Genomic DNA, 12,552 nt, shown 5'->3' on the forward strand with positions numbered 1-12,552 from the left:
ACGCGCAGGCCCAGCCGCTCCGTGGCATGTGGGATCCTCCCGGACCGGGGCACGAACCCGCGTCCGCTGCATCGGCAGGCGGACTCTCAACTACTGCGCCACCAGGGAAGCCCTACTGCCTTTTTTAAGGTGAAAATTAGGTACTAATCGAATACCTATGATATGCATTTTAAGTCATTTTTTCCAGTAATGATGAGAGATTTTAGATTAGTCATTAGTCCTACCTGATGTTCTCTGTGAGAAAAATGGATGGCCCTGTAGGTCAGGAATATATGCTATGCCGACAGTTTGGGGGTATTATCAATGATGAACAATTGGCTGAGTTAATATTGAGCCAGAATACCATTTCCATTAAACATCTGACACATACATAGTAAGGCCTTAGTCAGTCCTGGCATCACCTGGGAGCATGCTGTAATGCAAATTTTGAGGCCCATCCCCTGCGTACAAAATTGGAATCTGCCATTTAACAAGATTCCCAGGTGATTCAAATGAACCTTAAACTGTGAGAAGCACTGGTAAGGAACACGTTCTGAGCAGAGAAGATACAATCACCAGGTGTATATGTAGCTGAGGTGGGAAAGATGAGTCAGGCAGGACCATAAAGAGTCTAACTTATAATGACAGACTGGCATATACACGTGTATAAACACACACACAACACGAACACAGGCTTAGATCAGTGGTTCTCAACTGGGGGTGATGCTGCATCCCCATAAGATACTGGCCAATGTCTGGAGATATTTTTGGTTGTCACAACTGGGGAGATGTTACGAGCATCTACTGAGACCAAAGATGCTGCTAAACATCTTACAAGGCCCTCCACCATAAAGAATCAGTTGGCCCAAAACGTCAATAGTGCTGACGCTGAAGAAACCCTAGCATAGATTATACAAACATATTAATTGGAAAAGGCACAAAGGCATACTAATTGGAACTATTCATGGGAAAAGGAGCAATAATTTGACCTCACAGTTCTGAGGGGAAGAATTTCATATCTGGACATCCCAAGGTCTATGCTGCTTTCAAGATTATGAGTACCCTGGTTAAAAGCTCTCAAAATCACTTATCTGCTGTTACTAGCAAAACCAGAGTCAATGATAATCTGTATTAGCATATAAAGTCAGTCAGCATCAATGCCTAGAGCCTGTTAATATGCAAAGAAAAATAATGGAGACAGAAAATTGTTACTGTTTGGTTTAAAACCCAATCCTACTGAAGAAGGAAGCTGCCTTAGGACTCAAACTCCACACCCTTCTTACCAAAAAGATACCAAGTCTATACCCTCATTGTACACGTGCACAATCCCTTGTCTGCAATTTCAAAGATCTAAAAACTACATAAAGTTTTTGCTAAATTGTGGCAGCAAAACTTCTTATCTGAACTCATTTGGCAGCAAAACCTGAATGGATGTGAGGTTATTTATTATCTTAATTATCCCACTCAGTGTAACTATTCACATGGTTCACTGTAGAAGTATTCAGAGGTTTGCTTATAGGAGGTGGTGCCACAGGCCTTACTGAAGCTGTTATGTAATATATGGTGGATGCTCCTTACTGCCCTTCTAAAATTTGAAAACGCTAGAATTTTGGAAACATTTGGCTTTGGAAATTCTAGATAAGTGATTGTGGACCTCAAATAACTAAAATGCAGTCAACTCTCAGCAAATATTTGCTGAAAGCATTCAAATATATATTTGAAAGAAAAAAAAATAACCTAGTCAACTATATGTGTGTATATACACATAAACACACACACTTGTATTATACACTTACATAAATATATAAATATATATATATATATATATATATATATATATATATATATATATATATATATATATATATATATATATATATATCTCCCTGCATTAGTAGTTAGCATTGTGGCAATTAGTTTCCTTGTTTAGGGCACTGTACGCAACACGCCAGGCTTGCAGCTTCAAATCTTGTAAGACCAGCTAACTTTACAAAGAAACACCTTTCTTCGAGACTATAAATTAACCTCAAACTTTATCCTTCAAAATGCTTCTGGATATAAGGCAAGAAATAGTGAATAATTTAGGATCAACCCATTCACCATACCAGAAGTGCTGATTCCAATTCAGTAGCATAACCAGTGTCTCTGCCTCTCTCTTTTTTTCTCTCTCTCTCATACATACATCACAACCCTGCAATGTGTAATAGCATTACAAGCACCCAACTGGCTCTGGAAAGGTTCCATCAGGGCCTCTCTCCTATCCTGGATTCACATTGGCTGATGGTTGGGGGTATAACTCTTTCTGCATATAAATTCCTATTTTCCTCCCTGAAAGGCTTTACCTGACTAGCCTGCTGACTGTCCTAAGGTGTGCTCATGGGACTGGTCCAGGGGAATAGCAGATTGTTAGGAAACAAGCAGTAACGAAATGCTGAGAGCAAATGTATTCGAATTGTCAGTTTCATGTGTCTAACTGTGTAAGATGGGGCTTGGAAACAGATGGGGATACCAGCTGATTTTCAGAAACCATGAAAAAGATAAATGAACTTGCACCATGCTGAAAAAGATGCATCATGCTTGCTGCTGAAAACACTGAACACAATGGAAACTGAAGCGTCTTCAAAATCTTTTTTGCCAGTTATGGCAATGCTAAGATTCACTGATGACCATTCAATTTTAATGTTCTTTTCATTATACTTCAAACAGTCTTCCCTCCTTCGTATCCTAAGAAAACATACCTTCTTCTCATGAAAATGAAATGGCACATGGTATTATTTAATAAGTTGAAAAATCCTGAAAAGTTTTTGTGAAACTGTTCTCTAATAAAATTCTAAGAACTGTGATGTAGAGAGGGGAAAATATTTCGCTGCAGTACTGTTAAATACCATTCTAATGCTAAGGTGGGAGGAAGAAGCACTTTGCCAAAGTTTCTGTAACCACTTCACCACCAAAGCAGTTTCCCATGGACTCTGCCACTGGGTTGTGAAGTCACTACCTTTCGGGAGGGAGCCGCCGTGTTTCTCTTCTCAGGTTCCCATGTGTCTCAAATAGGGAGTGGGACAGAGCCAGAAGCCATGGGCAAGCCTCTTGCCAAGACTGTGGATGAGATCATCAACCACCCCACCCCGGCATCCAGACCAGCTTCTTCAGAATTTCACAGACCACAGCCCTTGGGCCAGCCTGTCAGGTTCTCAAAACAGGAAAAACTAAAATTGGATCCTCCCCATAAAAAAGTTTGAAAGTTCTTTCATTATACAATTATTTTAAACACGTTCCTCTTGTGTAGTGTAATTACAGAAGAGTGGATTAGAATCTCAAAAAGGACTCATCTCCAAGAAGAATACCCCAAGTTAACTTCCTTGTAAAATGTCCTCTCAAATCCTAAACAACTTTAAAAAGAAAGTTCTGTGGCAAGGAGTAAAGACATGCATTGGATAGTTAACTCATTCCTAGTAGAAAAGATATATTAAAATATTATGAATTCTCTATGCTTGATCAGAAAACAGGTATTTATAACTTCTCATCCATGACAAGTCCTTTAGTTCAATTTTTCAGGGATTCCATCCTATTTTAGCTTCCGTATAACAATACTGCAAAGCTGTAATTACATACTCTATAATCAGCCCATTACCAGTGTAATTAAGGAGTGCCACAAATTTAAAACTATGACCTCAATACTGAGGGAAAAAATGTGTGGAAGAGACAGTTTATATTGCAGGTAAAATGTCCTCCTGTTTTGTTGACAAACTTAAGACATAAAGAAAAAAATAACATGTTATCATAGAGTCATCATTCAAGAGGGACTCATTATGTTCCTGATAAGAATTTTTCCTCCATCATTTCTAACATGTCACTTATCAAGCTCTTTTGTATCAAATCGCATGCTCTTCCCAAGTGTTATGAATACTCTAAACCCCTTTAGGTGCCTGTCAATTACTCTCATTCAACTACCATCCACTGTGGGGACAGAGATATATGTGAATTGATTCCTGACACAATGTCAGGCTAGTGTAAACCAAATTTAAACTGGCAAATAGGTCCATCAGTAAAGTACCTAACTTCTAAGCAATGTGAATAAATTTTATCTTAACTAAGAATCAGGAAGCTGATCACCAAACATTAATGTATCACGTAATGGTTCAAGCCAACCATCTGATAAATATTATAATAACCACATTAATAAAATGGATCAACAACACTTATCAAATGCTTATTATGTGCCAGCACTGTGAGAATCTTAGACAAATTATCTCATTTAATTTTCACAGATGGCCCCTGAAATAATACAATTATTGCCTCCATTTTTCATAGAGGAAACTGAAGCCCTGGGGATGTTAAATAACTGCCCAGGTTAATTAGTTGGTAAGAGTAGGGCCAGTCTGGAAGCTTCCTCCAACTGAATCTCAAGCTTGTGTCTGTTTTTACAGCCTTCAGGCTACAATGTCTACTGATTATATGTTACACAAGCAATTTAAACCAAATATTCTTGCCCTCCTGGTGAACTGCAACTGTTACCAATCAATGAGGGGTGGGAGGAAAGCAGGTAGTGAAAACAAAAAAAGCAAGACATCTGTTTAATCAAGATTCTCCTCCCCCATCAAATTCAGGAACTCCTTTCCATATACTGTATGAGTGGATACTGTCTTTCTAAATTACATAAATGTTTACTCACAGCTGACAAGTTACTAAAGCACCAGTTACAAAATAGAATGTGCTCTTGTATTTTTCAGATTAAAAAGGTTAATTGACCAAGAAACGGAGTCCCAGAAGAAGAAGGAGCAAGAAAAAGAGAAGAGGGTCACTGCCCTGAAAGAGGAGCTGACCAAACTGAAGTCTTTTGCTTTGATGGTGGTGGACGAACAACAAAGGCTGACGGCACAGCTTGCCCTTCAAAGACAGAAAATCCAAGACCTAACCACGAGTGCAAAGGAAACACATGCTAAACTAGCCCTTGCTGAAGCCAGAGTTCAGGAAGAAGAGCAGAAGGCAACCAGACTAGAGAACGATCTGCACACGCAGACCACAAAGTTTCACCAGAACCAAGAAACAATTATGGCGAAGCTCACCAATGAGGACAGCCAAAATCGCCAGCTTCGACAAAAGCTGGCAGCACTCAGCCGGCAAATTGATGAGTTAGAAGAGACAAACAGATCTTTACGAAAAGCAGAAGAGGAGCTGCAAGATATAAAAGAAAAAATTAGCAAGGGAGAATATGGAAACTCCAGTATCATGGCTGAGGTGGAGGAGCTCAGGAAACGTGTGCTAGAAATGGAAGGGAAGGATGAAGAGCTCATAAAAATGGAGGAGCAGTGCAGAGATCTCAATAAGAGGCTGGAAAAGGAAACATCACAGAGTAAAGACTTTAAACTCGAGGTTGAAAAACTCAATAAAAGAATTATGGCTCTGGAAAAATTAGAAGATGCTTTCAACAAAAGCAAACAAGAATGTTACTCTCTGAAATGTAATTTAGAAAAAGAAAGGATGACCACAAAGCAGTTATCTCAGGAACTGGAGAGTTTAAAGATAAGGATCAAAGAGCTAGAAGCCATTGAAAGTCGGCTGGAGAAGACAGAATTCACCCTAAAAGAGGACTTAACTAAACTGAAAACATTAACTGTGATGCTGGTAGATGAACGGAAAACAATGAGTGAAAAATTAAAGCAAACTGAAGATAAGTTACAAGCTGCTGCTTCTCAGCTTCAAGTGGAGCAAAATAAAGTGACAACGGTTACTGAGAAGTTAATTGAGGAAACTAAAAGGGCACTGAAGTCCAAAACTGATGTGGAAGAAAAAATGTACAGTGTAACGAAAGAGAGAGATGATCTAAAAAACAAACTGAAAGCAGAAGAAGAGAAAGGAAATGATCTCCTGTCCAAAGTGAACATGTTGAAAAACAGGCTTCAATCATTGGAAGCAATTGAGAAAGATTTCCTAAAAAACAAATTAAATCAAGATTCTGGTAAGTCCACAATAGCATTACACCAAGAGAACAATAAGATTAAAGAGCTCTCTCAAGAAGTGGAAAGACTGAAACTGAAGTTAAAGGATATGAAATCCATTGAGGATGACCTCATGAAAACTGAAGATGAGTATGAGACTCTAGAACGAAGGTATGCTAATGAACGAGACAAAGCTCAATTTTTATCTGAAGAACTGGAACATGTTAAAATGGAACTTGCCAAATACAAGTTAGCAGAAAAGACAGACTCCAGTCATGAACAATGGCTTTTCAAAAGGCTTCAGGAAGAAGAAGCTAAATCAGGTCACCTCTCAAGAGAAGTGGATGCACTGAAAGAGAAAATTCATGAATACATGGCAACTGAGGACCTGATATGTCTCCTCCAGGGAGATCATTCAGTTCTGCAAAAGAAACTCAGTCAACAAGAAAACAGGAACAGAGATTTAGGAAGAGAGATCGAAAACCTCACTAAAGAGTTAGAGCGGTACCGTCATTTCAGTAAGAGCCTCCGGCCCAGTCTCAATGGAAGAAGAATCTCTGACCCTCAAGTATTTTCTAAAGAAGTTCAAACAGAAGCAGTAGACAATGAGCCACCTGATTACAAGAGTCTCATTCCTCTGGAACGAGCAGTCATCAACGGTCAGTTATATGAGGAGAGTGAGGACCAGAATGAGGACCCTAATGATGAGGAGTCTGTGCTGTCCTTCAAATGCAACTCATCTACTCCCTGTCCTGTTAACAGGAAGCTATGGATTCCTTGGATGAAGTCCAAGGAGGGCCATCCTCAGAATGGAAAAATACAGACTAAACCCAATGGCAACTTTGTGCAACCTGGAGATCTAGTCCTAAGCCACACACCTGGGCAGCCACTGCATATAAAGGTTACTCCAGACCATGTCCAAAACACAGCCACTCTTGAAATCACAAGTCCGACCACAGAGAGTCCTCACTCTTACACAAGCACTGCAGTGATACCAAACTGCGGCACCCCGAAGCAAAGGATAACCATCCTCCAAAATGCCTCCATAACTCCAGTGAAATCAAAAACCTCTGCTGAAGGCCTTATGAATTTAGAGCAAGGCATGTCCCCAATTACCATGGCAACCTTTGCCAGGGCACAGACCCCAGAGTCTTGTGGTTCCATAACTCCAGAAAGGACAATGTCACCTATTCAGGTTTTGGCTGTTACTGGTTCAACTAGCTCCCCTGAGCAGGGACGCTCTCCAGAGCCGATAGAAATCAGTGCCAAGCACGCGATTTTCAGAGTCTCCCCTGATCGGCAGTCATCATGGCAGTTTCAGCGTTCAAACAGTAACAGTTCAAGTGTGATAACTACTGAGGATAATAAAATCCACATTCACTTAGGAAGTCCTTACATGCAAGCCGTAGCTAGCTCCGTGAGACCTGCCAGCCCTTCAGCATCACTGCAGGATAACCGAACTCAAAGCTTAACTAATGGGACACTAAACAAAACAACCAATAAAGTCACCAGCAGTATTACTATCACACCAACAGCCACACCTCTTCCTCGACAATCACAAATTACAGTAAGTAATATATATAACTGACCACCCTCCCTTATTTGGTTTATACCGATATTATTGCAAGGAACTCAGTCCTTTTTAATTATCCCTCCACATCCCTCAAAAGACTGACTGAACTTGTACTTCGGGAAGGTTTATGCATGAACCGTCCAAGAGTATCTGAAACTAACTGTTGCCTGCATAGTCATATCAAGCGTGCACTTACTGTATATTTTTTCATTTACATACCTGTATGGAAAATATTTAGTCTGCACTTGTATAAATACATCTTTATGTATTTCATTTTCCATAACTCACATTAATTTGACTGCAACTTGTCTTGGTAAAATACTTTAACATTATAAAGCAGTAAATAATTTGTTATTTTTACCATTGCTTGCTGAATTTTCTTTTGGTCATTTTGTGTTCTTTTTTTTGCATGTATAATAGAATTTTATTTCCTGTTCATAATGTCTATTAATTCTTCCTTAAAAACAAACAGGACCTACTTCCCATATACAGTCAACTTCTGATCATATATTAGAGGAGGAGGAGGTAGTTGAAATAAATGAAATTTTATGGCTCTTTGATTTCAAAGTGAACTATAAGATCTCTCAGGAGCAAACTTCATGCTTGAGATGTATCTCAATATCCCTGGTGCCCAGCACAGTGCTTAGCACGTGTTAGGAATTTAGTTACTTAATAAATGTTTACTGATAATCACTGAATAAAATATTAAATAATTTGCTTTTGTGAGCACATATGAGCTGATTGATGGTGAAAGTAAAAAGCTTTGAAATGTGATAGTAAGCCAGAAAAAGCACATTTGGAAATACAAGTTACCTTCACAATCAAGAGTTGACTGTATTTCTACCATAGATGAAAATCCCCTTAAAACATTTATGTCTACATCCAAACCTGGAATCAGCCACTAAGACATATGCTCTTGAACACTGCTTCAAAGCAAAAATGTCTTTCTTGTTACTTTTTCCTAGTAGGTTCCCAAAATAATTTGAATTACTTAAGGTAGGTGCTTCCTACCTTGTTTGTTTGCTAGTGGGCTGCATTCAGAAGCTTAAACTTAACTGTGTGTGTGTGTGTTTTTTTAACTTCCCAACAAGCAAATAAAAACCAAAGATAATTACAATGTAAGTTATAGAAAAGGCATATTTTTAAAAAAATACAGTATGTTAGTTGAGGGAAGTTTCTCCTGTGATTATTGTTATGCCATTTTCAAGATAGGTGAGAAAAACTCAGTAATCCTTAAAAAAAAAAAAAAAGCATCCTAGGAATTCTGGTACTCTGCTAATGGGACTCAGCATAATTTGTACTTCTGTAGCAGAGAACAGCTTTCAGAGGAACATTTTAAATTACAAATCTGGTCCCCAAGCCACATTCAAAAAAGATGATTTCAGACAAAGTAGCTCATTGCCATTTTCCCTTTTCCAACCTCATAACTGTTAATTTAGTGTGGTCAATTTTATTGCCAGTTATTGATTTTAAACACAATTCATTTAGACACCCAGGCAAACTGTGAAGATCTTTAGGAGTAAAAGGAATCTTTCACAATTATCCTCCTTTCCCTGCAAAATCAATTTCATGATAGCAAAGCAAGGATTTGTTGACAGAAACACTTCCATGGTGATGAACTGCAACACCAACGCTGTGGGCTTGCATCATCATTAAATAAATTTGGATGAAAGCTGAGGCTAGTGATGAATGAGAAAGCTTCTGTTTAAACACATTTATCTTGGGAATTGGCAGTGACCCAACTGTATTACAAAATACATGATGGTCTAAATGTTTTCCAAAATTGTTTTTATTTTTAAGTCACCTTGGGTTAGAACTTTAGAAGAAACTACATACATCATTTTACATCTTTCAAAGTAGACATTGATAACATTGCTGCATGAGATGTCTTTCTAGATAATAAGAGTACATATAATGTTTTGGTGGGTAGTGATCAACTAATCGTGAAATAATAAACAGAAACCAGAAAGAATTAAAGGACAAAGTCTTCCCAGCACTTCCTAAATTCTGTCACATAATGACACAAACAGAAAACACACTGGATACACACTGGATACAATGGATAAAGAGGCAGAGATGTTCAGGGACTCCTGATCAGGGACTCCTCTCATCCCCAGGTTGCTCCTGTTGTACTGAAGGAAAAAAATCCATTTTTGGCACACCTGTAACTAATAGAGTTTGAGAGGCTCTGGGCTATTCATTAGCAGAACTGTTTTGTAAGGATTCAATTTCTTATCTTTTGTGAGCCAGAGCAATTTTATACAATAAAGTTAATACCACAAGTCCTGTGCTCCATGATTAGGATGCACAAATTCTCATTTCATTATCTGCTCCAGATATTAACTATAAATAGGCTTCCCAAGTAATTAACATTATTGGAAATTTACTGGACTTTCAAGGAACTGAACCTCTTTTAGAGGTTCCTCTACTAGGACTACTTCAGTGTAATGACTCATATCCACATCAAAATTTAGGAACACTGTCATATTAATAACATATATAGATTACTAAAAGTGCTACTAATTAAAGTTTATGGTAAAGAGAGCATCATCTCTGAAAAAAAGTACCTTCCCTTTTCCATAAAATCACACAAAGAATGACACATCCTAGATTTTTGGCCTTTAATTTCAAAAATAATTTTTTATAACTCTGCGTGTGTGCGCGCACATGTGCATGTGTGTTTGGGAGGTTACAGAATTTTCTTTTTCATTCACATAAAATCATGGAAGAACCTTGAAAACTAGGAAGGAGAGAGGAAGTGACACTGGAAAATCTTCATATGAGATATGTGAAAGTGGAGGGTTGTATTCCTGAAGAAAAGAAAGCCTTTGAGAGGCTCACAGAAGACAAGACTGTTTCTATAAACATCTGAAAAAATACCTTCCTTTCATTTCATTTCATCTGAAGTCCCAGCTTCAGAACCAAAATTCATTTTACTCAGTCCCCCTATCCCTTTAACTTTTTGAGCTGCAGCATTCTATCACAGATTTGAATGATTTTACCACATTCTTCTTCCCTTTTAAGAGCATTTGCAAAGCTTTCCCAAGGATGCCACTGCTCTCTGGGTCACCCCTTCCAGAAGGACAATGTGCATTACTATAGTTAGATCTTTACACACAAAGGAAAGTCTCTATTAAGATGACGACAGGATTATATAAACTCTACCTAGAAGGTTTCTACAACTACATTTCACAATGCCAAGACATTAGGCATGGGGTCTTCATGACACCCAAAGTATAAATTAAGTTGCACTGTGAGAAGGCCATAAAAGGGGTAATTAATTTAAAATTCTTAGACTTGTAGCCTAAGCATTCTGTGATCTTTATTGACTAAAATATAACTCTACACTAAAACATATTTTTAATAGCTTTTTTGATTCCAATTCTTTACGAAGTGAGTCTCCTTTGAAATGTGTTAGACAAAGGCAGGAAAAGAGCTTTAATAACAGTACAGTTTCCCTACATTTTGGTTTCTGTTATTGTTTCCTCCTCCAAAATAATCATTTTACTTTGCAATCCTAAGAGAAAAGATAACCTGGCAATAATGCATGCCCGAAACGTTAGGATCAATGTTTCTCAAAGTAAAATCCAAAACACATGTATGAGAATCCCCTGATGCCCCACCCAGAGCTATCAAAAGTCACAATCTCTGAGGGTAGGGCCCCGGAAACTGCATTTTTTAACAAGTTCCTCTGCTGATTAGTACGTACCTAAAGAAGGAATTCCATTGTTTTAGAAATTTCTATACTGATAAACACTAGCAAATATGTTCTGACTCTAGTCTTGCTCTATCAGAATGAATTACACCTGTCTCAGGAAGCGTGCCTATTCCACCCTCTAGTGGCTAGCATGACAAACAGAAGGCTTAGTCTCCAGGGTTTTTTTTTTATTCAAGAGAAAAGCTCAATAAAAACGACTATTTTATAGGTGGGAAGTTTCCCAGTTTTATAACTGTAGCAAAGCATAGATGCCTGAATAATTAACTGAGCAGTAGCAGGCTGTCTGACACCTACAAGCTCTGTTTCTCCCTCAGATCCCAGGCCCTCAACATAAACCCTACAGCATTTCTTGGGAATGGTCCAGAACACACATTAAAGAGAGCAGTTTGGATGAGCCAAAACAAAGGACTCCATTCACCTTGGGCCACAGTGAAGCAAATGCAAGAACAAGGAAGATAAGCGGTTCAATAAAATCCCCAAACCTTAAACCCCCTTAAAATTCATTTTCATTTCCTTTCCAACAGATGGATCCTTCCACTGTGCAGTCAAATATGTCAGAGCAGGCAGCTCCCAAAGACAACGCTGTAGGGTAAGGAATCCTTAGGGAGTCCAGCAAGTTAACTGGCCAACACACTCCTAAGTACTTTATAATTTGATAATGAATTAACACTGTTCATATGGCAACACATACAAATCTGTCAATATTCTATCAGGACAACAGGTTTTACAACACTTATAATGGTGCCATAAAAATGTAATCTGGGCTAACCTTTAGCACTGCAGTCAACAATCCTAGAGATAATCGTCTTGTGGCCTCATTTTAAAATTTCACTTATTTTTTCACAAAATTATTGGTCAAGAGAAATAAAAGTTATCTAATTATTTGAGATAATTTTTTGAAAGCCTGAAATTAGTTTTATTTTAGTGAGTTCCTTTTTCCTGCATAGCCAAATGGTTCTGTATGATATTTTTGTAAGGTTACCTGAAAGAGACCTTTTTTTTTTTTTTTTTGCCTATTAGTTTAGTTTTGCCTTTTTAAAGGTTAGTCATCTTTGGATAACCAACAATAGGCCCTACAGACCTACAAAGGCTGTCTCACTCTCTGCCATTCTTTAGGTCCCTGGAAGGGTGGAGTGGGTTTACTAACTTACATAGCACTCCTGTCTCTGTGACATGCACAGTGTCTCAGCATGCAGTGTCTTCTCTTCAAAGCACATGGACACAACTGATCAATCCACTGATCATGACAAACTGAATTGGGCGGCTATTAAGGAGACAAAAGATTCACTGTCCTTCAAGAGCTTCTGTCTGGTATGTAGAGATGAGAATCTTGAATCTGACTA

The 12,552-nt window shown here is 38.3% G+C and overlaps 2 protein-coding genes across 4 annotated transcripts in view; one reads left to right on the forward strand and one right to left on the reverse strand.

Annotated features, from left to right (window-relative positions):
- CMSS1 (cms1 ribosomal small subunit homolog) overlaps positions 1 to 12,552 on the reverse strand; it is a 383,863-nt gene that overhangs the window by 350,464 nt on the left and 20,847 nt on the right. The gene's annotated exons all lie outside the window — the stretch shown is intronic.
- FILIP1L (filamin A interacting protein 1 like) overlaps positions 1 to 12,552 on the forward strand; it is a 118,458-nt gene that overhangs the window by 95,816 nt on the left and 10,090 nt on the right. The window contains exon 4 of one of the 3 annotated variants that reach the window (XM_065876397.1): positions 4,710 to 7,485. The exons of 1 other annotated variant lie outside the window; for it this stretch is intronic. In XM_065876397.1, coding sequence (XP_065732469.1) covers positions 4,710 to 7,485 — 2,776 coding nt within the window. Of the gene's footprint in view, positions 1 to 4,709; positions 7,852 to 12,552 lie in introns of those variants that run through there. One more of the 3 variants, XM_065876398.1, reaches the window with a different exon arrangement.

Source organism: Phocoena phocoena, chromosome 4 (assembly GCF_963924675.1).
Source record: "Phocoena phocoena chromosome 4, mPhoPho1.1, whole genome shotgun sequence".
Lineage (NCBI taxonomy): Eukaryota > Metazoa > Chordata > Mammalia > Artiodactyla > Phocoenidae > Phocoena > Phocoena phocoena.